This window comes from Muntiacus reevesi, chromosome 3 (genome assembly GCF_963930625.1).
Source record: "Muntiacus reevesi chromosome 3, mMunRee1.1, whole genome shotgun sequence".
Taxonomy (NCBI): domain Eukaryota; kingdom Metazoa; phylum Chordata; class Mammalia; order Artiodactyla; family Cervidae; genus Muntiacus; species Muntiacus reevesi.
Window position 1 is genome coordinate 116,048,283 of NC_089251.1, and position 25,609 is coordinate 116,073,891.

The 25,609-nt window shown below is 52.1% G+C and overlaps 4 protein-coding genes across 7 annotated transcripts; 2 read left to right on the forward strand and 2 right to left on the reverse strand.

Moving 5' to 3' along the window:
* The first annotated feature begins 270 nt into the window (after positions 1 to 270).
* Positions 271 to 4,867, forward strand: DCDC2B (doublecortin domain containing 2B). The gene is made up of 9 exons (XM_065930299.1): positions 271 to 533; positions 1,443 to 1,494; positions 1,935 to 2,011; positions 2,262 to 2,393; positions 2,695 to 2,841; positions 2,945 to 2,984; positions 3,660 to 3,795; positions 4,204 to 4,307; positions 4,701 to 4,867. The coding sequence occupies exons 1-9, from the start codon at positions 271 to 273 to the stop codon at positions 4,773 to 4,775; spliced, it is 1,026 nt and encodes a 341-aa protein (XP_065786371.1). The 3' UTR covers positions 4,776 to 4,867.
* On the reverse strand, positions 637 to 10,376 carry TMEM234 (transmembrane protein 234). 4 transcript variants are annotated; one of them, XR_010662413.1, is made up of 6 exons: positions 10,149 to 10,353; positions 9,717 to 9,868; positions 8,835 to 8,901; positions 6,136 to 6,228; positions 5,723 to 5,868; positions 637 to 1,726 (listed from the first exon to the last, which is right to left on the reverse strand). XR_010662413.1 is itself a non-coding variant. In XM_065930301.1 (6 exons), exons 1-6 carry the CDS (start codon positions 10,162 to 10,164, stop codon positions 5,285 to 5,287), a joined length of 549 nt encoding a protein of 182 aa, XP_065786373.1. In that variant the 5' UTR covers positions 10,165 to 10,376; the 3' UTR covers positions 4,991 to 5,284. The 4 variants fall into 4 exon arrangements, 2 of the variants coding, with proteins under 2 accessions (XP_065786373.1, XP_065786372.1); XM_065930301.1 differs by lacking the exon at positions 637 to 1,726 and adding an exon at positions 4,991 to 5,441 and having other exon boundaries at positions 5,805 to 5,868; positions 10,149 to 10,376; XR_010662412.1 differs by lacking the exon at positions 637 to 1,726 and adding an exon at positions 5,363 to 5,499 and having other exon boundaries at positions 10,149 to 10,351.
* On the forward strand, positions 10,206 to 18,087 carry EIF3I (eukaryotic translation initiation factor 3 subunit I). Its single transcript, XM_065930298.1, has 11 exons — positions 10,206 to 10,287; positions 10,381 to 10,473; positions 11,725 to 11,812; positions 12,115 to 12,180; positions 13,255 to 13,404; positions 13,492 to 13,619; positions 16,386 to 16,496; positions 16,608 to 16,697; positions 17,005 to 17,078; positions 17,592 to 17,684; positions 17,815 to 18,087. The coding sequence occupies exons 1-11, from the start codon at positions 10,285 to 10,287 to the stop codon at positions 17,894 to 17,896; spliced, it is 978 nt and encodes a 325-aa protein (XP_065786370.1). The 5' UTR covers positions 10,206 to 10,284; the 3' UTR covers positions 17,897 to 18,087.
* A 57-nt stretch (positions 18,088 to 18,144) lies between these two features.
* LOC136164805 (myotubularin-related protein 9-like) lies at positions 18,145 to 25,361 on the reverse strand. The gene is made up of 10 exons (XM_065930297.1): positions 25,062 to 25,361; positions 24,774 to 24,882; positions 24,438 to 24,563; positions 24,149 to 24,322; positions 23,462 to 23,688; positions 21,271 to 21,432; positions 20,946 to 21,087; positions 20,650 to 20,870; positions 18,513 to 18,664; positions 18,145 to 18,439 (listed from the first exon to the last, which is right to left on the reverse strand). Exons 1-10 carry the CDS (start codon positions 25,244 to 25,246, stop codon positions 18,306 to 18,308), a joined length of 1,632 nt encoding a protein of 543 aa, XP_065786369.1. The 5' UTR covers positions 25,247 to 25,361; the 3' UTR covers positions 18,145 to 18,305.
* Positions 25,362 to 25,609: the final 248 nt, after the last annotated feature.

Below are 25,609 nucleotides of genomic sequence, written 5' to 3' on the forward strand. Positions count from 1 at the left end.
CTGAACATCTGTATTTCAGTGTGATCTCTGCCACTGCCCCTCTCACTGAGCCCCGGCTCTTCCTTCATACCTAATGACCAGACCCACCCTACTCCTGTGAGGCCCCACCAAGAGCAGACTGGATGAGACCCTGAATGTAGACAGATGCTCCTATGGAGGCTCTCCCTGCCTTCCTGAGTGAAAAGGCAGGACCCACCTCTGACTGGCATTGCTCCCAACCCTGCCTTAGTTGCCTGGCAACAGCTCTGCGTCTCTAGCCAGGGACACACAATGGCCGGTGGCGGTCCAGCAGCTAAGAGGGTAGTGGTGTACTGGAATGGGGACCCCTTCTCCCCAGGCCGCCAGCTGGTGGTGACTCAACGCCACTTCCCCACCCTGGAGGCCTTCCTCTCTGAGGTGACCTCGGCTGTGCGGGCCCCAGTGGCCGTGCGTGCTCTCTACACCCCTTATGGCCACCCTGTCACCGACCTGGCAGACCTGCAGAACGGAGGGCTGTATGTGGCTGCTGGCTTCGAACATTTCCACAGGCTCCCGTGAGTGGGCTGGGGCTGGTCAAAGAGCCTGGGGAGGGAGGTAATAGCAGCAGCAAAGCAGGTGTTCAGTACTGACTATGTAGCTCACTCATGGGACATTAACAGTCCTGTGAGGCAGGTGGTCTTACCCCCATTCTTTGGAAGGGCAAATCAAGATAGTCCTAAGCTGCCTAGGAGTAGACAACACAAGTGGAGCCACAGTTCAAGTCAAGAGTCTGACACTGATGATCATGCCTATCCAGCAAGGACCATCCCATGGCAAGAACAACATTCTCATGCTAGTTGAGCCCCCTTTTCCAAAGGCTCTTCCTGATGGGATCCTTATCACCCCCGTCACCACCACCATCAAATACTCTAAATCCATCCATAGGCATCCCGTGCTCTCCAGTAGGGATCACCCTTTACAGGGTGTGGCTGTGTTTTCCAAGATGGGAGACTAATTTCAGTGTTTGAGCTTCCAAGTCAGATCTGGCCTCCAAGTCTTCTCCACTCAGCGAGCTGAGAGGTTGCTCACTGTAATGTAAGGAGCCAGGAGTTGGGGGCTAGACAGACTTATAATCTGGGCTTGGTCATTTCCATGTTACTTAGGGAGTTCTTGTTCTGTCTCATACAAAATGAGATGAAACCACATACCCTGTGAATGAGAACATTTCTGAGATACAGGAGGATTTTGACCTTTAATTATGTGGTTTGTGCCTGAGACCCCAGACTGGATGTGCAGCTTGATACACGCAGGGCCTAAGGCAGGTTCAAGTGTCAGCATCTGTTTCTGGACTGAGATGACTTGAGACTGTTTCACTGGGAAGGGAGACCTGGTGAGCTGGGCCCCAGCCCCGCCCTCTGGCAGCTGCTGGGCTGCTGAGGTCCCCTGGCTTTCCAAGATGACCTGTGACCTCTCTGTCCTTTCAGCTATTTACCCCCTGGAGGGAAGGATCCAGGAGGGAAGAGCAGCAGATTGGCAGTGAGTCCTGGGGCAGGCCAGCCCCCAGCCCTCTGTTCTCCTCCTCCCTTGGGATGGCTCCCACTTTGGTCTGGGTGGTCAGGGGCCCCGGAAGCAGCAGGATCTGCCGCTCTCCACACCTACTCTGGAGCCAGTTGCTAGCCTTGCCGGGGTGCAGGATTTCAAAATGCTGTTCCCTGCTCCTTTCACCACCTTTTATCTCCAGGCTGTGGTCCTCAAAGGAAACAGGACGCTATAAAACAGAGGGATGGGAGGGGGTTAAGAACGTGACTTAGGGAGGTAGAAGCACCCTGTGGTAAAAAGTGTGACCAGTCCCACCCTCCCTACCCCCTCTTTCACCCCAGTCTGGTTCCTTTCCCTCATCCTACCCACCTTGGACTGACCTACCCCTGACCAAAGGCCTCAACGTGCTCCTGATCTGGGGACCTGATGGGTTTCAGGGTCCTCCCGTGACTCGGCAGCTGTGTGATGGGGCCCTTGGACGGCAGCTACCTGCAGGTTCCCCCTGCTACATCCAGTGAGTGCCCGTGTTGGGGAGGCAGGGGCATAGAGTTTTGTTTCAGTGAGACCAAGGAAAAGTGGGTGGATTTGTTCCAGGAGCCCCTGGTGACTGGTGGGGATGGGAAAAGTCCAACATGCTTACTGGGTGAAGAGGGACCTGTGCACTGAGTCTCAGACTGTCTTCTGGCCCCGGTGCCATCCTTCATCCTCTCACAAGTAAGGAGTTCTGGAGACCATTCCCCTTACCAGGATGCTCTTTGTCCCAGTGTGTTCAGGAATGGGGACCTGTTAAGTCCTCCGTTCAGCCTGAAGCTGTCCCAGGCCGCCAGCGAGGACTGGGAAGCACTGTTGAAGCTCCTGACGAAGAAAGTGAAATTACAGAGCGGGGCTGTGCGCAAGTGAGTCCGGGGACTGAGGAAACTCGAATGTCCCCAGAGGGAGCCGCCCTACTGGTTCTAGCCTTCCTGGAGGATGAAAAGGCCAAGGCCAAAGGAAAGCATGTTTCCCCAACGGGGACTTCTTTCTGTGCCAGAAGGAGAGGCCCTTCTGGCCCAGCCCTTGGAGCCAGGGTGGAGCCTGGGGGACTGGCCCTGGTGCCGCCGGGCACCTTGGAAGAGCTGTACTCACCCCCTCACAGTCTGATGAATATCAAGATCCACCTTGTTCACTGGCCCTTCTGTACTCACCTCTCTCCCCCAGGCTCTGCACCCTGGACGGGCTCCCACTGTCAGCAAGGGAGGCTCTGGTGAGCGGCCACTACTATGTGGCCGTTGGAGAGGATGAGTTCAAGGCCCTCCCCTATCTGGAGCTGCTGGTGCCCAGCTCCTCACTGCCCGGGGGCTGCTGGTATGTATGTATGAGGGGGAGGGGTGGCAGGTTAGAGCAAAGGAAGCCACCCTGACTCCACGTCCTGCTCTGCCCCAGTAAGCCTTCTCTTTTTTCATTGCAGGCGTCCCCCAGGTCCAAAGTCCAGGCCCCACAAGCAGGTGGTAGGTGACCCAGGGGGTTGTGGGGGGCGGGAAAGAAGGAAGTGACTAGCTTCCCTCTGACATTGTACTGTATCCTCTCAATAATTTTGTGAAATAAAGATTGTTATTCCCATTTTCCAGAGGAGAGGCTGAAGTTCAGAGGAGTGAAGTGATTTGTTCAGGGTAACACAGTTACTGACAGCAGCCAGACCAGAATTGGGTCTGAAAGTCAGCTTATCTGGGCTCTACGATGATCTTCGGGACTCTGAGTTTCTGGACCTGATGCCAGACTGGATGCTGGGAAAATCAGCATATCTGGCATAGTAGGGTCCAAAATGCTTATAAGCTTCCCATCTTATCCCAGGCCTGAGCCCTCCCAAGAGATGAGCCAGTGAGTTGGGGGTTCAGTTCAGTTCAGTCGCTCAGTCATGTCCGACTCTTTGGAAAAGAGTTGGTGGTAGGAGAATACAAACTGGTTTCACTGGGCATTTAGAATACCAGGCATCATCTACTATGTCCCTGGATAAAGCAGCCTGATGGAAGAGGGAGCAGGGAGGGAAGACGCAGGCTATGAAGATGGATGGCTTCTCCTCTCTCACGCTCCCAAAGGCATCAGAGGCATTCACACCTGGCCTGGGAGTGGAGAAGGTAAGGACAACCTACAACCATGGCCCACGCTCAGTGTTCCCTCTGCAGGTCCAGGGCCATAGAGCACAGGCAAGCCAGTCCTCTCCAAACGAAGCCAGACAAATCAAGCCATCTGCTTTCTATGCCAGACCCCAACAAGCTATTGAGCCAAGAAGTATGTTCCCCACGCTCTCATTTCCATCAGGTGAGGGGACCCCAGAATTCAAGGCCTTCTCAGCCAGCTTCTAACAGTGACATGGGATGGTGCCTACTGGGGATGACACAGAACGGATGAAGGAGCTCCATGGTTCGGAGCTGGTCTTGACGTCAACACAACTGTCTCCTACTCCCTCATGTCATAGCCAGTTCTTTGCCTTTTCATGGGGACCTGGCTTGTGAAAAGAAACACGTAGAAACTCAAAGATATGACATTTCAGGGGTGGGATTTGGAAGGGTTGGGGATGGGGGCCAAAGGCCTGCCCCTGAACTAACCTCCATCCTCGGTGGTCATAAGCAAGCCTCAGGGGAGGGGAGGGGGCTGATAGAGAAAGTCTGAGGAAAGAATGTTGAGGGCTCCTCAGCCTCGGCGTTGGTCTCTTGCCTTCCACATCAGGAACCAAGGGAGTGTATGGGGCTCCCCACCCAAGGAAGGAGACGGCAGGGGCCCGGGAAGTAGCAGATGATGAAGACACCCAGACAGAGGAACCCTTGGATCAGGTGGGCTGGGGCTGGAAGCCGTGTGTTGGCTTTTGTTTTGCTTGTATGGTTTGTTTTTTGGCTGTACCCTGTAGCATGTAGGATCTTAGTTCCCCAACCAGGGATCAAACCCGCACCCACTGCATTGGAAGCCAGGGAAGTCCCTGGAAGCCACATGTTGGGACAGGAGTTCTGAGCTGGAAGCCAGCAGCCCTGGGTCCCAGAAACAATTCTCCCTTGTGACTGTGAACAAATCTAACCTTCTCAGAGCCCGAGTTCCTATGTTAAATGAGATGGTGGATCCAGATTTCTGGTCTCTTCCTTTCCTGGAGTTGGGAAACCCCAGGCTAATGGCTGGAGGCTGGACTGGGGTGCTTAATGGCTCCATCCTGTGTGGCCTTCTTCCTGTTCCAGCCGGCAGCACAGATAGTGGAAGAGGCCCTGTTCCTGGAAAACCAGCCTGGGGCTGGGGCAGCTATCTCAGCCTGATGCCTGCTCCACCATCTTGAGATCCAGCAGCTCCAGCCAGGAACTGGGGACCTTCATTCTGCAGTCATCTTTTATCATCAGCCTCCAGCATCCTGTTCTCAAGGAACCAGCGTCTCCTCTGGGCTCTCAAGGAACCAGTGTCTCCTCTGGGCTCTTCTGCTCGTAAACTACACCCCCGTCTTCTTTTCCTTTTAGAATAGAGAAGCCCCAGCTACAGAGGCCATTTCCCTATGAGGTCTCTGGCCAGAGAAAGAAGTAGCCAGCTGGGTTTGGGGGAGAGACCACAAACATGGGAGCGGATCTGTCACAATAAAAGAATACTTACTAACCTCCATCTGTTTACTACAGATTTATTACAGACAATTGACTTAGCGACTCAACAACAACTGCTCAACCAGCATTGCTCCACACGCTGGAGCTGGGCAGTGCCCGGGCCCACAGGCGTTTGAGGGGAGCAGGCGGTTGAGGATTTACACCCACCTCAACGGAGAGACAGGCGAGGCTAACAGTCAGCTCCCCTCCCCCATGTCATCTGCTATTTTTAGACACTTTCCCTCAGTTCCCTGCTCAGCCAGCAAAGGCTGAGCCCTGGAGGCCTCCTGTTTGCATTTCTGGCTCAGAGGCTGTAGCTGGCCTTCTCCTTGCAGCTGGGGTTCTGCAGTCCACCATCCAGCTGCTGGGATAGTCCAGGTCAGGCCATAGTACCGGTGGCAAGTCTGGGGACCTGATGTGACGGCAGAGAGTGCTGCTGGGGCACGAGGGTTGCTGAGGGTGAGTGAAGCCTCGTGTGCTAAGTCTGAGTGGTTGAACAGCACTTGAAAGTTACAAAACCCTTCCACTCTTGTTCTCTTATTACGATCCATGAGGTAGTTATTATCCCAGGAGGTGAGGAAGCTGAGGCTGGGGCTGGGGGTGGGAGGGCTAATTCCCAGGCTCACTGCCTCTACCTCATGGCCCAAGGGTTTCCTGGAGATAGCAGAGCTGGAGGTGGCCTTGGTTCAAAGTGCAGACGGTTGCCCTTGCATCTTGGTCACTGAGCTTGTGATGCAGAGTGTAATTCCTGCCACGGTGAGCACCATGCCAGCAAATGCTCCTGGGATAATGGGTAGGAATTGAGGAGCTCTGAGACTAGCCATGCCAGGAAGAGCTGGTGCAGGGCTGAGGGAAGGGCTCAGATGGGAACTACCCGGGGGAAAGCAACTCTGATGGCAACAAGGAGACAGGAGAGCTACAGAGGAAAGGGCAGGATGAGGGAAGAGCCTCTTCTCCCCTGGTCACAGGAGACGGCTCTGGAAAAATCTAACCCAGGGGTGTCAAAGTCCAAGTAGTGGCTTCCCGAACTTGCAGTGTCCTGACTTACGTTTTCCACCAATATCTTCTCCAAGGACCTTCCCAACAATCAGTGTAAAGATGATGGCCAGAGAGTTACTGATGGGCACAGCTAGGGTCAGATCTGAGTGATCAGAATAAAAAGAATCTCTGAGATGCAAAAAAAATTTTTTTTAAAGACCTCTTTCTAGGCACAAAACACTTTCATTACATCATCAAGACAGTTTTTAAAAAAGTGTCTCATGACCCCATTTTTTCAGATAAATCACAGCAAAGCTCAGGACTCAAACTCAGGTCTCCTGACTTCAAATTCAGTGCTCCCTCAGGATTCCAGCAAGAAGACCTAAACTACAAGGTCTGGGACCATCTTGGTTTGCTGGTAAGGATGAGTGAGGTCTTTGCACTTGAGAAGTACTGTGATCTCAAGGACATCTGGACAGACAGGTACCCAAAACCCAGAGCATGCAGTAACATGAATGCGGTAACACCAAACACAGCCGCCACTTCTCAAGCACACTTTATGTGCTGGGTGCTTCGTGTACACATCGAATCAATCTTCATAACAACAATGCAGGAAGATCACTAGCACCATAATGGAAACAACGGCTCACAGACACCGCATAAATGCAGGCAAATTGAGGATTTAAACCGAGGTCTGCCTGACTCCAAAGCCTGTGCCTTTACTGAACTAAATAAATAAGGACAAACCAAAACAGCAGGTGAAGCACATTTGTTTCTGTTTCAGCTCGGGCTTGGGCCTCATGGAATTACATAAGAGAAAAAAACGTCAGAGGTAGGAACAGGTACAGAACAGGCCCCAAAGGGCTGGGTCTTAAGTAGAGGTCACCACAGTTCAGGATCTGTTGCTTAGTTTTGAAGCTCTGACTTCAATAAACGAAACTTCAAAAAGACTTAACGGAGTTAACAATACTCTTAACTTAAAATGTATTACACTTAAATTTTGTACATTGAAGCTTTTTAAGAAGATAGATTTTATGTTATGTTCTTAAAACACATACCAAAAAAAAAAAAAAAAAACCTGAAAAAACTAATGGGTAAATAAGAAACTGAGTGACTTGTTTGCCAGACTCATAACTGCCAGGCAGGCTGTGCACGTTGGCTCCTCAGCACGTTCTTTCCCAGCCCTCCCAGGCCTCACCTGCTCCAGGTAGAGGAGGAGAGAACTGTGCAACTAACTGCTCACCCCCCGCAAGGCACTGCCATGACCGGTATTAGCCATCCAAGAAACTGACACAACTGCCACCTACTCAGAGTGTTTTCCTTAAGCTTATACCACACAGAATGTAGTGGTTGCTCAAGACTGGTTTGCAACAGTAGATGGGGGAGGGAAGCAGCATGGTGTGAGGGAAGAACAGGACACTGGAGTGAGGCAGACCCAGGTTTCCCTGCGGGGTCTTGGCTAGGTCATTCAAACACTCTGAGCCTGTTCCCTACCTGAGAAACAGTGATAGCAAGATAACAGCATCATCTTACAAAAGGGCTCTTGTAAGATGAAATATGATAACGTGTGTATATCCTTGGCTGAATAAATACTGACCACTGTTCTGACTATTAGAATGGTGTACCTTAAAGGATATAGGGAGGGTAAGTGGTGAGATAAGAGGATCCTGAAATTCCAATTTGCTCAAAACTTGGTAAATGGCTAACTGCAGGCATCTGTCCAGAGCACTCAGCTTTCTGGGCAGCAGGGAGTGCCAGAGGCTTTCAAACTTTTTTAAAATGAAGTCTTATGAGAAACCCAAAATGTAAAACAGATGAAAGTGGAGTGATGCTAGTTGAAACTGACTGATCTGGAGAAGCAGATCTGGAGGTTGGCCTATCCCCTCCCATGACTTATGAGGGGTTTCCCAGGGCTATTTGGGCTCCAAACTCCCCTCAAATCCATGGGGGGGGGGCAGGTGAGACTCCAGGTGAGTTATAGAAAAGTTATAGCAAAAACTTCTCATAGCAAGGTTCAAGAGCATAAACTTTAGTAATAGATGGCTTTGCATCCTTCTGCACTGACATGCTGTGGGACTTAGGAGATGAAATAAGTTGCCCAAAGTTTTGTAACTTCATCACCTTGGTGGAGACAATCATGTCCATTTTATAAGGTTGAGCTGAGAATTTTTTAAAACGTGTAAACCTAGAACAGTACCTGATGCAGCGGACGGCACACAACAATAGGGGAAAGGAAATTTATCCTTATTGAGCTCCTCTAGTCCACCGTGCACCAGGTACTGCTCTGGATGCTTCTCAATACTGAACTTAATTCTCTCAGTGCTATGAAGTCAACCATAAAAAATCAAGGTTCAAATAAGAGACTTGGCCAAGGTCAGGCAGGTAGTTAGCAGTGGAAGCAAGAGTGTCAAAGGCAGCCCTTGGGGAATTTGCTGTCAGTCCGGTGGTTAGGACTCTGTGCTTCCACTGCAGTGGGCCTGGGTTTGATCCCTGGTCAGGGAACTAAGATCCCATAAACTGCATGGTACACGCACACACACACACAAAAACAACCCTTCACACAGGGTTGTGTGAAAACCAAAGGCTGTGCTTTCTCTGCTGTTGCATAAGATTGCCAGGCTTCAAACCAATCCTGTGCCTGGCAGCATACTCATAACCAACCCACCTACCCTACTGCAATACGGAACCAGATCCCTCACTCATGGCAACAAGGTGTTTGAGACACCCTCCCTCCACCCTAAGCATAGCAGATCTAAGCCAGAGACCCACCTGTTGATGCCAAGGTGAGGTAATAGAGAAGGGAACCACACTGGTTGAGAGAAAAGGGCATCAGGTACTGGAAACAGAAGAAAACTGCAGTCAGTGTGATTGCTTACCTGAGCAGAGCTGCCTTCTTTGAGCTTCAGAATAAGCCTTTCCTTGGATGGAGGGGTAGCTATAAGGGCCTAGGGCCTAAGCCATCTGAAAAGGACCCTTCCAGGGCAGAGGGAACATCACTGACTGAACCCCAGGCCTCTGCCCTGAATGCCCTCCTCTTCAGCCCTGCTGGTTTCTATCCTCCCCATCCTGCAAGTCCCTGAGTGCCAGTGTTCCCCTCTCCAAGAAACCTTCCCTCAGTCGCCTAGCTCCAGCCTCCCTCCTCTGAACTCACACAGCACTTTATCTGTACCTCACTCAAAGCCCTTAGCCCTGAGAGGCGATTTTGTCTATGTCTTGCCTTTCCCACTAGCCGAGACTGGCAGCACTAAGCTCAGAAGTAGTACTCTAAATTCTCCCTTACCCCGCTCCCCAGAGCCAGTTTGAGCCCTAAGCCCTCCCTCTGGAAAAGTCTGTTGAAAGGATCACCACAATAAAATATTGATAGCGGCTCAGGGTATCATAGACTTGAGACCTAATTATATGTATAAGGCCCATTGCTAAGTGCTTTATGTGCCTCACCTCACTTAATCCTCACAACTGCCCCATGAGACGGTTACCCTTATTATCCCCATTTTACAGATGACGAAACTGAGACCCAAGGCAGGTAAGAGACTCATCCAAGAGCTTCTGGCGAGTAAGTGGTGGAGGGCAGATTTTGACCCTGATCTGTTTGACTCCAGAGACCAAATTCTTAGCTGCTACCCGCTAGAGAGGGCTCATTCACAGACGCACCTCGGGATTCAAGAAGAGGGTTTTCATTTCCTGCAGCAACTGCCGGGCCCAGGTCCGCTCATGAACCTGCTGCAGGCGGGAGGAGGCCCGCTTCAGCAATGGCTGTGTGCCGCCCCACAGAGCGGCCACCAGCACCAGAGCCAGCACCTGCCCTGGATGGAGAGAAGAGTGACATCCCCCGCCGCCCCACCGCACGGCCTTAGCCCTCCTCCAGCCTCCCATTCCCACCCCGCCGCCCCCACACCCCTTCTTTGCTCTCCGACACCCCGGGTGTGATTGGCGGGTAGGACAGGCCCCGGGAAGCCGGGGAGATGGATCCTGGAGCCTAGGTTTGGGGTTGTAGCAGGGGTCGGGGTTAGGCGGTGAAAGAGGAGTAAGAAATGAACTTGGAATAGCGGTCTGGAAGCCAGGGGAGGGGCGGGGCCAGCTTACCCAGGGTCGCCGCCATGGCAACGCCGCTCCTCTCCACTTCCGGGAACGAAGGGGGCGGAGACTCGTAATCCGGAAGTGGCGCCAAAGCCTCTTCCGGTTCTACTCACGTTGCTGCTTTCCTCGCGTCAGCGCCGGGATGGTGAGTTCTCTTGTGTTAAAGGTGTTGCCGTGGGGGTCCGGGCTGGGGCAGGAGCCAGTTCTGGGCGCTGACACTGCCGTCCTGTCCCCACAGAAGCCGATCCTGCTGCAGGGCCATGAGCGGTCCATTACTCAGATTAAGTACAACCGCGAGGGAGACCTCCTCTTCACGGTGGCCAAGGACCCTGTGAGCGTCGACCGACGGGCGGGCCCGCCGGGACCTTGCTGAGGGGGCCCGGGAGCGGGCGAGTTCATTCTCCCGGGGCGAAGGGTGGACAAGCTAGTTTTGCTGCCAGAGATACCAAGGAGTGCCCCGTTCTGAGAAGTAGGGAGAGATCATCCCGGGGTTTGGAGGGCAAGAGCATTACACCGATAGATGTGGGAAAGGACTCCATTGTTGATAGGAGGAGGGAGTAACCAGGGAGAAGAAAAGCAAAGGGACCTTGTGGAAAGGGGACGGGGATGTGGGTCATCTTGCTCATGGGGCGGAGGGGAGCTCATTCCGGGGAAGAACAAAACTATTCTACAAGGATAGGGGAACAGACCACCTGGAGAAGGGGGAAGTTGATCTTGGGGCGGCGAGGGATAAAGGCCTTAAAGAAGGTGTCCTTGGTATCATTTCAGTCATCCCTCTTCCTGCCACTCACTCACTGCAAACAGCCCCTCTGAGTACTGCCTTTTGAGGCACTTCAATATGAAGAAAGTTAACCCTAGTGACTAAACGTGGGGGCTCTGAAACCAGACAGACCTGATTTGAATCCTCAGTCCTGCATTCACTAGCAGTGTGACTTTGAACATGCCATTTAACCATTATAAACTTTAAGTGCCCCTTTTTACAAAATATGGGTAGTAATAGTACCTCCCTCTTGGAGTTGTCTTTAGGATTAAATGAGATTATTCAAATAAGAAGCTTACTTGAATAAAGAGTGTTTGTGAGTACCATATTAATGTTAGACACTTAAACTTTAAATTCCTTAGACATTATTTTATTTGAGTCTCACAGCTACCCTCTGAAAAAGGCATTATTGTCCTGGCCAGTTTACACATGGGAAAACTGAAGTTCAGAGGGGAAAAGCACAAATTTTGAGATAATACAGTGAGATAGTAGCAGAGCAGGGACTGGAACCTAGGTTTCCCTCCTACCAACTGCTCTGGTGGACAGAACACCAAAACACTACTGTTTTGCTAGACTGATACTCAACTTGACCTTTTATTCCTCAAAGGGTTTAGGAGTCTGGGGAAAGGCTGGTATGATGGAGATTTTCTTGCAAGCAGGAAGAGAATCCAGGAGTTGGTCTTTTTACCAAAAACCTGCTGTTCCCCAAGAGATGAGCAGGGGAGGGTAGAATCTGGCCTGGCTAGAAGCTTCTGGGGCAAAATAGTCCATGGCTCTGCCTGCGATGCCTATCATCCTGTCACACTGTCCTTGATCCTCCAGATTGTCAATGTATGGTACTCTGTGAATGGTGAGAGACTGGGCACCTACATGGGCCATACCGGAGCTGTGTGGTGTGTGGACGCTGACTGTATCCTTATCTTTGTTCTGAGTCTGTGCTCCCAGGGTCTGCCAGCAATGGAGAAGCTGCTGACCTGAAGCTGGGAGTTTGAGATGCTCGGGTGGGGTCTGGAGAATGATGCTACCTACCTCCTACTCCTTGGTCTGTTCACTAGTTGGGGGAACATTTAGGACAGGATCCAGTTCTGAATGAAGAGGTTAGGATGAGAGAAGGAAAGCTCCCTGGTGCTGAATAGGGAGATGATTCAGTTGGCCTTCCAAGAGGACAAAGGCTAAGGTGAATTCTGTCACGCTTCTTAACACCCTCTTCAGGGGACACCAAGCATGTCCTCACTGGCTCAGCTGACAACAGCTGTCGTCTCTGGGACTGTGAAACAGGTAAGCCTGGATCCTTCACTTTTTCAGCAAACAGTGAGGATCTATATCATATGTTTATTGAGGCCAACAGGTTCTGGGGAAATAGAGATGAATCCAGAGATGGTTCCCAGTCTAGGGAAAAAGAGACAAGAAAATAAGGAAGACAGAGGCGAAAAGAGGCACTCCAGTGAGATACAAGCCTTGTTAGAGGTAGCACAGTGCACTGTGAAAGCCGAGGGGGAGGCAACTGAAGGCCTGATATGGGGATGGGATCAGCCTGGGAGGCTTTCCCAAAGTAAGTGTCATATGAGAGGTGATCGCTGTGGCACTTGCAAGAGTGACATCACAGTGAGTGTCATGTCCAAGTCATCTGATCTGGCGGGAGTTTCTGCTTCTTGCGAAATGAAATAGACAGCAGTGGAGAAGCTGAGGCAGGCTAGGGCCAGAACAGGCCTTGAATGTGAACTCAGGAACATGACTTTGTTCTGTAGGACTTGGCATGCTGTGGAGGGCCCCGAGCAGGAAAGAGCGTGTTTAGTTTTTTGTTTTTTTTTTTAATTTTTGGCCACACCCTCTGGCAAGTGGGATCTTAGTTCCTGACCAGGGATCAAACCCACACCCCCTGCATTGGAAGGCAGAGTCTTAACCACTGCTGGGGAAGTCCCCAAGCATGTTTAGCTTTAGCAAGCCCAGGTAGCAGTGGGGAGCATTGTAGGAACAGACAGAAGACCAGGGGAGCCTGTTAATCCACTCCATTTAGTAAATATTTTCTGGGTACCCAGATCTCTCCCAGGTCTTTGCTGAGCACTGGTGACATGCAGAGAAATTAGAGCAGGTCTTTGCTATGGAGAAGCACATTCTCCACAGAGGTGGAAATAGATACAGTGTAGTCCATTGTGAGTGCCACAGTGGCGGGATGTCTAGGAGGGACTGTGTGGAGAAGTTAAAAGACGAGCCAAAGCACAGCAGTGAGGAAGAAGACGGGCTAGAGTTAGAGCACAGGAGAAACAGTGCATTGTGATAGGCAGGGGTAGAGGGCACCCTCCTGGAATCAGCAAGGGACTGGGACTAACCTGAGACTCTGCCTGTTCCCAGGGAAGCAGCTGGCCCTGCTCAAGACCAATTCAGCAGTTCGGACCTGTGGCTTTGACTTTGGGGGCAACATCATCATGTTCTCCACAGACAAGCAGATGGGCTACCAGTGCTTCGTGAGCTTCTTTGACCTGCGGGATCCAAGCCAGATCGGTGAGCTGGGGCTGGGGCACAGGACTAGGTTTGAGGTGAAGGGCGCGGCTCCAGAGCCCAGGGGCTGACATGTGCTGCCCCACACAGACAGCAATGAGCCCTACATGAGGATCCCTTGCAACGACTCCAAGATCACCAGTGCCGTTTGGGGACCTCTGGGAGAGTGCATCATTGCTGGCCACGAAGGTGGAGAGCTCAACCAGTATAGTGCCAAGGTAAGGTGGGCAAGGCCTACGCCCATCAGAATGATTCTCTGTGAGAGGCAGGATGAGCCCGGGGGTTAAGAGCGAGGGCCAGTTTCACACAGACTTCACCATTTTCTAAGTATGTGATCTTGGTCGTATTATATAACTTCACAGAGCCTGTTTATCTGTAAGATGTTTCAAGGATCATGACCTCAGATGTTTGAGAAACTTGTCATAGAGTACTCAGGACATGCTACCAGTGATCACAATTAAGCGTTTCCCTGCCCCCACTGAGTGGCAGGCCCCATGCTAGACTCTGAAGACAAAGAAGGGACTCAGACATGGACCCTGCCCTCCGGGAGGCAGACTGGCATACAGCTAGCACATGGGTCAGGTTGTGAGCTGTGCCACCATTGAGGTCTCAGCCAAGTACAGAAGTGTCCTCTGTCACAGAGGAGGTTGCATGTACACTTAACCTGTGAAGAATAACTGGAGCTTCAGGCCAGAAGAGAGGGTTGTTCCACAGACATAGGAGCAGTGTGTGCGGAGGCAGAGTTACGGGAGTAGGCAGATTCTTCAGGATGGGAATTTGGTCTCACTGGAAAGTGGTGTTGGGGAAGGGGGACCAGGGCTAGATTGCGGGTCCAGAGATACGGGAGCTGTGACTTCCCCTTAGGCAGGAGGAAGTCTTCAAATGGTTATGCTGATCAGGTTTTCTCTTTATTTTTTTAAATATTTATTGGTTGATTTTATATTGGCTGTATCGGGTCTTGGTGGTGGCACCCCAGAGTGTGTGAACTCTAGCTGTGGCTCTCGGTCTTCATGTGGGATATTACTTTTCTGACCAAGGATCAAACCCACATCCCTTGCATTGTAAGATGGATTCCTAACCACTGGACCACTAGGGAAGTCCCAGGTTTTTTTCTTTAGAAAACTGTCACAGGCTAGATTGGAGAATGCACAAAAACTAAGTAGTAGCCACAGGGATGTGGGGTACCTGACAGGAGACATTCGGGGTGACCAATGAGATGGAGCGTTACCAAAAGGGTGAAGTCCAGGCTGTCTCAGATTTCTGATGTGGGCTCCTGGGTTTCTGGGGAATGCTGGGATGCAATACTGTAAAGGTTGGTCAGTCACTCAACAAGCACTGGCTGTGGTCCTCTAAGGTACCAGGCCTACCTGCAGGAAGGGGATGGAACCAAGGTGAAGGCCATAAAGAGTGCTTGATGCCAGCAAGCAGTGGAGCTGATCTGTGTCCCCAGATAGGCCTGACTGCAAAACCGGTGCTTGTTCCCCAAAATGCCTCCCTTCCATGTGTCCATGGAGGAGACAAAAATACATTCTGCCCTCACAGTAAGTGAAAGTAACCCAGGGAAGGAAATGACAATCTTCTGAGGGTCCCTGTGTGAGGCCTAGTGCTTGAGGCCTTTTAGTCATCTTAACAAATGTTTGCAGAGCACATGCCAGGCGCCCATCACTCAAATTCAAGTAAGACCCGTCCCAGTATCCTTGAGTCGGGAAGATCCCCCGGAGTAGGAAATGACAACCCACTCGTATTCTTGCCTGGAAGATCCCATGGACATAGAAGCCTGGGGGGCTACAGTCCATGGGGTCACGAGGAGTCGGACATGACTGAGCACGCACATACTGTCCTTAAGTGCTCCTGGGGACTTGTTTGTTTGTTTGTTACTAGTCCCAACCACTGGACCACCAGGGAGTTACTCCTAGGGGCTTTTATTATTTTTTTTCCCCTAGGGGCTTTTAATCATCTTGTTTTCTAAATAGAGAAATCGAGGTACAGAGAGGTTGTGGGTTTTTTTTTTTTTTTTTTTTTTTTCTTTTTTAATTGGGCCATGCTGCGAGGCTTGCAAGATCCTAGTTCCCCACTTAGGGATTGAATCCAGGCCCTCAGTAGTAAAAAGCACTGAGTTCTAACCACTGGACCACCAGGGAACTCCCACAGAGAAGTACTTTTAAGGGCAGATTCTAAAACTCTTTGTACTACATAGTCTAGCAGGTTCTGTAAGTGGGAAGGGAAATCAGATGAAAGAGCCCTTTGAGGAAAACCTGAAAAAAGGCTGGATGAGCATCGGTCCTCATGAACTGTGACCAAGACCCTGCGAGGGAAGGAGATGCCAGTGGGTTCTGCCTTTTACTGGTTTTGAGCTCTCCAAGTCACACCACCTATCTGAACCATAGTTTCTTCCTTTTAAAATTCTGTTAAAATACCCACTTCATAGGATTGTTGTGAGGATTAAAAAGAATAGGTGTTGTTAGGTGCTTAGCACAATGCTTGGCAAATAGTGTTGCCAAGCAACACTGTTGCTTATTGTTGTTGTTATTGAGTTGCTAATTTGTGTTCATTTCTTTGCAACCCCATGGACTATCGCACGCCAGTCTTCTCTGTCCTCTGTCTTCCAGAGTTTGCTCAGATCCATGCCCACCGAGTCAGTGAGGCTGTCTAACCATCTCAGCCTCTGCCTCCGGCGAATAGTAGCCATTCAATATTTTTTGGAAGAAGGATTAAATGGAACTGCTCTACTGTTTCATGATGATTAATTAATAGGTTTCACCATAAGTGAGTGTTTTCCTAGGTGGACTAGCAGTGTTTATGAAACCTGCACACTTGGGCCAGCTTGGGCTTGGTAGTGGGAGTAAATGTTGATTCAGGGGATACTAAGACAAGCCCAACCTGACCTCCCCTCTCCTTCATGGGACGAGAAACAGTCCAGAATCCTGGTTGAGCCTGGGGTAGTGGGAATGGAGCTGGTCAGAGCCTCCCTCTTCTGTCCACAGTCTGGGGAGGTACTGGTGAATGTTAAGGAGCACTCCCGGCAGATCAATGACATCCAGTTATCCAGGGATATGACCATGTTCGTCACTGCATCCAAGGACAACACTGCCAAGGTGAGCCTGGGCAAGGGGTCTGGCGGGCCTGCTCCCACCCTCTGACATGGCTCTCAACTTCCCCCCAAGAAGACTCCTTTCAGAGACATTTCCCCTCCCTTCTCTCTGTAGCTCTTCGACTCCACAACCCTTGAACACCAGAAGACTTTCCGGACAGAACGACCTGTCAACTCAGCTGCCCTGTCTCCCAACTACGACCATGTAAGAAAACCCACCCGAGCTTCTTGTTAAAGACTCAGAATGTTTCCAGGATTGTTTGTCTAGTAATTAAGAAAAGAGCTCTGGGGGGACATAGTGTCAGGCAGAGAGGAGATCTCAGAGCAGGAACAAGGGTGAATGATGGGGAAGCCCTGGGGGCAGGGCAGGAGGTGACTGAGGGATGTTTGTTCCTTACCCTTAATATCTTCGCAGTCTGATGTAGGAGATACTAAAGGCTTATAGGGTTGGCGAAGAAACGGAAAATGGACTTGCCTGCCCTATGGGCCCATCTAGAGTTTCTTCCCTTCAGGTGGTGCTGGGCGGTGGTCAGGAAGCCATGGATGTAACCACCACCTCCACCAGGATTGGCAAGTTCGAGGCCAGGTAAAGGGGGAAGGAACGCTTCCAAACAGAAACATCATGAAGTGTCTCTCACAATGGCCACAAACCCGATAACCGAGGAAACTTTCCTTCATTCACTGGCTGCTAGGGAGTGCCGCCAGATTGGGGGCCCTCGTGTGACAAGTGTCTGATACAGCAGTTAAGAGCATGAACTCTTGGGCTCACTCTGAAGCCCTGCACATCACTGGAGTTCTCTGTGCCCAATCACCCTTGACTGTATAATGGGCACAGTAATATTATACTTACCTCATAACACTGTGCAAATTAAATAAGTTAATAGTTGTGAAGCTCTTAAGAGCACTGCCCAGCACAAGGTAAGGAAGACATTTGGGTCCAGTCTTCTCCCAACTTCATCTTGTTTCTTTGCATTCATTTCCCCCTTATCCCAGTTTCCCTGCTTTATAGTTTTGTTTGAGGAATGGTTCCCATTGACGTGTTTTGGTAGGAGATGGAGACTGAATGAACTGTTGCTGCCCCCCCTGCTTTCTCCTCCAGGTTCTTCCACTTGGCCTTTGAAGAAGAGTTTGGAAGAGTCAAGGGTCACTTCGGACCTATCAACAGTGTTGCCTTCCATCCTGATGGCAAGAGGTAGGGCCTGGTGAAGGGGGCTGAGCCCAGCCCTGGTTTGCCCGCCTCTGCTCCTTTCCCATGTCCTGTCCCCCAAGCCTGCTTCCCAAAAGGCAGGCCTCTGACTGGGCCCTGCCTGTCTCTCTCCCAGCTACAGCAGCGGCGGTGAAGATGGTTACGTCCGCATCCACTACTTCGACCCACAGTACTTTGAATTTGAATTTGAAGCTTAATAAGCCAAATCTTTGGGAATTCCCTGGTGGTTCCGTGGTTAGGAGACTGTGCTTCCACTGCAGGGGGCACGGGTGATCTGCAAGCATCACCATGCAGCCGTGTACACACACACAAAGAAGCCGGATCTCCATCTGAGCCAGGGTCACAGAAGCTTTTGGACTCTATGAAATAAACTAGTTTGGAAATAAATGGTTTCTGGTCAGATATTTGATCCTTTTCCCTTCTTAGTGACACCCCAGCCAGCTGATACCAATCATGGATGCTTTTATTATTTGGACCTTCAGCCTACACTTTGGACACTTCACACATGGATCTGGGCTGGGTTGTAGGCACTCTCTTCCAAGATCCAGAGGTGCTGAGGGGCCTGGAGAGGTTCCAGGAACATCTCCACCATCTAAGGACCAGTACTTAGGGTCTAGGCTCAGAGGCTGAATCTGTTGGCTGAGAGCCTTCTGTCTTCTCCTGATCTGTCACTATTTGCCACACCTTCTCCCACGCTACCTCTGAAGGCTCAGGCAGACGGGTCCGGCGCAGAAACAGGCCTGAGGAGGAGGAGGACAGGTAAGGAAGCTGAGCAGAGGCGAGAACTCCCCCGGGGAGGAAGAGGAGGGTCACCTTGCCACAGTCGCAGGCTCTGGGGCTCCGCCGAGGGCCAGATAGCCAGGGGGTTGGGGACGTAGAGTGGGTTCCGGAGCTTTCGTTGCTCTTTTGGCTGACTGAGCCCAGACCACAGGGAGTGTGTTCGAGTTCTCACTTCACACAGGCATCTGGATGGAGTGAGACCATGAGCTTCCAGACTTGGCTGTGTGCTCTAGGATTCTGGGTGGGGGCCCAGGTTAGTAGGGTGACAGCTCCCCCAGGGCAGTGATAACATCTACAAATGTTACTGGGATTCAGATCCTGAACTACGATAAAGCAGGAACAAGGCAAAGTCCTAGTTCTTAAGGAGTTCTGCTTATCTTGGCCTGAAAGGATCATGGAAGGCTAATTAAGAATGTGCCGTTTGAGGGATTTCCCTTGCGGTCCAATAGTTAAGAATCTGCCTTTCAATGCCGAGAACGTGGGATCAATTCCTGGTGAGAGAACTAAGATCCTACATGCTACAGAGCAACTAAGCCTGTGCACTGCAACTGCAGAGCCCATGTGCCGCAATTGGAGCGTCTGCACCACAAACAAAAGATTCCCCAGGATGCAACAAGTTCCCACATACTGCAACCAAGACCTGACACAGCCCAATAAATAATGAAAAAAATTTTTAAAAGAATGTGCCATTTTAGCTGGGTCTAGCAGCAGTTCTTTCTTTCGCTTTCTAGCAGCAATTCACCAGGTGTGCAAAAACATGAAAATTACAAGAGCCAAAGCAAGAAAGTGGGAAAGGGCCCACTGTGAATACTGATAGGTGTAGACTGATGAGTCAGAGAAGGCAATGGCACCCCACTCCAGTACTCTTGCCTGGAAAATCCCATGGACGGAGGAGCCTGGTGGGCTGCAGTCCATGAGGTCACTAACAGTCGGACACGACAGCGATTTCACTTTCACTTCTCACTTTCACACATTGGAGAAGAAAATGGCAACCCACTCCAGTGTTCTTGCCCGGAGAATGCCAGGGACAGGGGAGCCTGGTGGGCTGCCGTCTATGGGGTCGCACAGAGTTGGACACGACTGAAGCGACTTAGCAGCAGCAGCAGCAGCAGCAGACTGATGAGTTTAAAAGAAAAAAAAAAGATGAAAGTGAAGGTACTATAAGCAGTGAGGAAGCTATTCCAATGGTCTACATGGAAAGGAAAGTCTGGATTAGGGAAGTAGAAGGGGCCTTGGACGGGAAAGGACTAAGATAAAAAATTCTTAGAAGAAAAGCTGAATATGTAGGATGGGGAGAGAGGTAAAAATTTCTAACCTGGATAAGCAGAGTTAGTGAAAACAACATGGCAGGGAGGAGGCCACTGGTCAAGAAAAGATAAATAAATATATGATTTCCACCTTCTTGGACAAGAGTGAACCCTCCTTCCCCTTGTCTCAGTCTGATGAAAGAAAGATGGCTAATGGGAGCAACAAGTCAACCAAATAATGACAGTAATTACCACTTGCGTGCCCACTGTGCAAGGCACAGTGTTAAGCACTTGGTATGCTTTAACTCAGCTAATCCTCTCATACACACATACAGCCCACCTCTAGATTATTGTGACTATTATGATCAGCTCCTTGCTACTGATGAAACAGACTCAGGGTTGCTTTTGATCATCCATCAGGTGAATGGTGAGCCAGAATTTGAGCCCAAACAATTTGACTCCAATCCATTGCTTCACTAGAATCAACCCTGCAAAGTGGTAGAGAGCCCCAGAAATTATTTTGGCAGCAATTTCCCCCTTCAGTCCTCGTTTTTAAGCTAGGAGTGCATGGTTCTTGGCTGTGGACAGGGTGGGTAGGTCTGAAGGACTGACCGTGGACCCACCCATTTCTAGCTTTGCAGAAGTTAGGGGAGTGTGTGAGATCCAGAGGCAGGAGAGGAGAGGACACACGGTTTTTCTATAAGAGAAACTCAAAAGGGAAAGATACCTTCTTTTTTGGAGGGGAGGGAGGAGGGGCAGTCTTAGTTCCCTGATCAGGGATTGAACCCAGCCCCCAGCAGTGAAAGCGCTGAGTCCTAACCACTGGACCACCAAGGAATTCCCAAAGATGTCTTCTAAGGAAGTAGGTACCCGCCCCTGCTTGTGCCTGCCCTCTGGCCCACCTGGACACCCCCTTAGCTCACCTCTCCTTTTCGTTGTTGCACAGGAAGGTGCCAAAAGGGGAGGCATAGGCGTGATCAAACAGCGCCAATAGCATCCCCTCCCCAAACTCCAGCGACAGCGGGAACTGGCGACCCAGCTGCCACACGCAGTCCAGGAAGAGGAGAAAGGTGGGTGCCTCATGTTTGGGGCGGGCGTGGGAGAAGGCTGAGTGAGCGCAGCGCAGCTGGAAGGGGTGGCCAGCCTGGGGAAGGGGCAGAGTGATGGGCATGATGAAGTGGATAGAGGGGGGGTAGGGCTGGGTGGGGCGGTCACTCACCTGGATCCACTCTCGCTCTATCAGTTCCTGGAATCCAGCCATGGTTCGGCTCAAGGGGTCTAGGATGAGTTGGGCCAGTGAAGTGATGAGCAGGGTGCTGTCCGTGCCATCAGCCCCATGTACCAGGACGCAGGCCCCTTCCCTGTGGGCCCAGGGCTCATCAACAGTGGCCTATTCTTCCCTGCCTGGAGTGGCCAGGTCAGGAATAGAAAGGGCCCATTTGAAGGCTACCTTTGCTTGCTTACTGAGACATGGCTTTGTATCCAGTCATGGAGAGCCCTGCCCACCCTGCCCTGTTCCCTGTCTTGTAGGGTGGGGGTCTTACTGTTCCATGCTCTGAGCTGCTAGGCAGGCGGTACTCAGAGTCTCCTTCACATGAGACAGCCAGCGGCAGCTCTCTAGTCGATTAAGCCAGCGGTCCATGCTCTGCTCCAGGTCCCCACAGGCCTCCACCAGGTGCACGAAGCTCTCCTGTAGGGGCCGCCCCCTGCACAAATGGGAGTCTGGTCATCGTTCCTCCAGCCTAAAGCTCTGGAGATGAGGGCTTGGAATAAAGCCTTGGAATGAGGGCTCCAGGACAATGAGGGAGACACAGAGCTCTCAGAGGAGCCCATCTGACAAGAGGGCCACAGGACCCTTTGGAGAGCCCACGTAATCTGATGGAAGTGACTCCCTAATCTTGAAGATTCCCCAATCTGCTGGAGGAGGTCCAACACCCTTTGGGGAAACCTAGTCTGTTGGAGAGGCATAACATTGCCTCCTGGAGAAACAGAATGCTCTGTTGTTGTTTAGTCACTAAGTTATGTCTGACTCTTTGTGACCCCAAGCAGCACGCCAAGCCTCCCTGTCCTTCACTATCTCCGAGTTTGCCCAAGTTCATGTCCATTGAGTCAGTGATGATATCCAACCATCTCATCCTCTGTGCTTCCCTCTTCTCCTTCATGGATCACAGCCTTGTTGTGGCGAAGGGGCTCGCGTAACTCAGTGAAACTATGAGCCATGCCATGCAGGGCCACCCAAGACCAACAGGTCACAGTGGAGAGTTCTGACAAAACGTGGTCCACTGGAGGAGGGAATGGCAAACCACTCCAGTGTTCTTGCCATGAACAGTATAAAAAGGCAAAAAGATAAGACATTGAAACATGACCCTCCCAGTTTGGAAGGTGTCCAATATGCTCCTGGGGGAGGACAGAGGGCAATTACTAATACCTTCAGAAATAGCCCTGGGAAACTCCCAATTTGATGAAGGTGTCACTGTCCCCCTGATGTACCCCAGCCCAATGGGAGCTACACAGGAGTCCCTTGGGAGAACCAGTCTGACAAGAGGTACAGAATACTCTTCGGATTCTGGAATCTTCCCAGGAACTGTTCTGTTCTAGATCACCAGGAACCTCCTGCCAGAAAATCTAAACGGTACTTTTTTCAGGCTTGTTTAAAAGCCTTCAGTGACTCCCCATTGCCTTTAGGATAAAATCTAAGCCCATAATCATGGTACTCAAGACCCTTGCATTGGCCCGGGTCGCCCCTTTAGCCTCCCTACCTCCACCTCACACTCCACACTCCCACCACACTGTGCTGTACGTGCAAAGTTGCTCAGTCATGTCCAACTCTTTGTGACCGCATGGAGTGTAGCCCACCAGGCTCCTCTGTCCATGGGATTCTCCAGGCAAGAATACTGGAGTGGGTTGCCATGCTCTCCAGGGGATCTTCCCCAACCCAGGGATGGATTCCACATCAGTGCAGAGACTGGTTCTTTACCACTAGCACCACCTGAGTCCAAAACAGGGCAATTGACTAGGCTGCCTGATCCTACACACCTGGAGGGCCTTCCACCTGGCATGGCCTTCTCCAACCCTCTGGCTTACCCCTCCTGTGTTTCAGATCTCACTAAAGCACCCTACTCTCAGGGAAGCTTTCTTAGGATGACCTGTTCTGAGAGGGGAGCGCCTCCAGTGGTGCTGCTTATCACACTGAACTCGAATTGCCCGTTTACTGCTGATCTGCCAGCCATGTCTGGGCTGACCACCATCTCAGCCTCTGTGCTGGGTCAATGTCAGTCAAATAAATGAATAAACAGTTTTGTATTCTGAATAGGGGAGAGGTCCACCCTCCTCAAAGCACAGATTCCCTCAGGACCTCCTCTTGGTACTAAGAGCACTTGGAGACAGCGGGAACAGATAACAACTGTGCGGGTACAGCCCTCAGGGTGGGGCTGGGACCAGTGTAGAGACAGAGTGAGAATGTGTGTGTGTGTGTGTATGATGAAGTTGTTCCTGGAAGACAAATTTCAGTTTACATTAAAAAGAAGAGATTTCTCTTTCCAGGCAAAGTTGGGATGCCTAGAGAGGAAAGAGCTTTGTCAGTGGGTGCCTGCAAGTGGCCATGCCCACCTGACAGGATGGCTACCAAGAAAGACCAAACAGTCTTGGAAGTTCCTAGAAGACACCAGTCCCCCACCCCCATCCATGACGAGTCCTGCAGGAAAGAACCTAGGAGGGCATGAGAAAGCCCCTTACCTCTCCAGGGGCTGGTGCAGTCGTTTCCAGCCAGGGTAGGCAGCCTTGGCCTCGGTGCCCCCGCCAGTCATGCGGGCCTGTTTGGCGGCCTGGGGCGAGCGTGTGTCCATGATGAAGCCCCGGGCCCCGGGCCGAGCCCCCGCCAGCACAGCTCTCAGCAGCTCCTCGTCCTCAGAGCAACGCCGCTTCTGGGGCCCAGTCAGGGGCTGACCTGCACGTAGGAGCACCTGCAGACAGGGATCCAGCTCCGGAAACTGTACCCACCCAGTCCTGGCTCAGGAACTTCGCTCAGGGCATCCCTTAGGCCGGGTGTACACACTGGAGCGGATCTAGAGCTGGCTGGGGCAGGCCGGATGGAGCTCAGGAACCCTACGGGCTTCGAATTGGGTCTCGGTGGGTTGTGGCCAGAGCGGGAAGGGACCCGAGTAGGCCGTGGGCGGGTCACAGGTTGACAAAAGAAGAGGAGGTTTCCGGGAGGGGGCCAGACCAGCCGGAGGCGGAGCCAGAGGCAGGGGAGACTCCAAAACTGCGGAGAGGGGCGGGGTCAGCGCCGGTGAAGGCATGATTGAGCCGAGGGGGCGGGGCACATTACGGCCAGGACCGCCTAAGAGCCCGCCAGGGAAGAGTGGAGCCAAACGGAGAGGCAGAGGGTCCCAGCCGCGGGGCCTAGGGAGGGGCGGGGCTCACGGTTCCGCTGGGAGCGTGGTAGTAGCTGAGCACGGGGAAGCGGCCTCCCTGGCGGAAGCGGGCGCTACGCGCCAGGGCGCTGTCCTCCACCGCGCGAGGCACGATCACGGCGCGGGGGTAACTGGGGCACAAGCTGAAGTCCTCGTTCGCCTCGCTCAGCCGCCACGCGTTGGTCTGCGGCACAGGGACAAGTGAAGACCCGGTCTTTGGCACCCGATGAGTGCCCGGTCCCCGCGCCCCTTCTAGACCTGGCTCTCCCACATCCCCAGCCCCGCACGACCACGCCCACCTCGCGAGCTACTCGCTTGTAGTAACATTCGGGAGGGTGGAAGTGCCAGGCGTCGCCCAACCTCAAACCTTTGGGACGGTAGAAGAACGGAAAGGAAGTGATGACCGATTCCAGAGAGGACAGCGCCTGGGGAAGATAGTCAAGGGATCTGGAAAAGATCGGAATCCAGTCCTCCGTTCCGCAGCTCCTGCCTCTCCACGCATTCCAGACCACCCTGCATCCCCTTCTGCTCCGGGACAACCCTGGATCCTGAGCCCCCTTGAGAAGTAAAGCCTGCTGACTCCTCCCGTTACGGGATAGGGCAACTTAAGTGCCTCCGTTGCATCCTTGGCGTACCTCGATGGAGCGGGCGATGTCCAGCGTCGCCTCCACGCCCTCTATGTCCAGCTGCAACACTCGCAGGTCCTTACAGCGCAGCGTAATGGTGCCCGAGTCACCCGCAATCCTGGGAATGCACAAGCTTAGGTTTAACGTCCACTGACCCCCACCAGGGGGAGGAGAAAGGAGTTTCTTAGGATTGTACGTTATGCAGCGGGGCACCAGCTCCAACTGCGCTAGCCCCTTCCCCTCTCCCAGCCGAGCCACGCGCTCCCTGACTACGGGGACATCCCCGCCACGTCTCACCGCTTCTCGATGGAGTCAACGTTACGCAACAGCAGCAGCCACAGGTCTGGAGTCGCCTGGGGCCCTGGCGACAGCAGCAGGTGGTGGCCGGTGATACAAAGCGTGCCACGCAGCGGGGGCTCCTCTGGGCCCCTCAGGAGCTCGGCTTGGGCCTGGCCGGTGCGGATCAGCTCCGCGAACTCCATTCCTCCAGCGGCGGGCCTGACGCCCGGCAGGGATTGACTCCGAGCGTCAGGCGGGGTGAGCGCGGGCTCCGAAAGGGACAGGAACTGGCTGGGCAGCTGGCGACGCCGGCAGGACAGCTGTTAAGGAGGCCCTTTGGAGGAAGAGACCGCACAGTTTCACAGGAATTCCCCCACCCCCACCCCATTGCTAGCACTTCTTAGTGAGGACCCCGGGACTAGAACCTGTTAGGGAAACCTCCATTTCAGCATCTGTGAAACGGGGGGAAAAAATCTTGCTAAAGTCCTTTAAGACCTCGTGTCTGGGTCGCAGGAGGCATTAAAAAAAAAAAAAAATCTCTAAAATGCTGGCACTCCCACCGATTT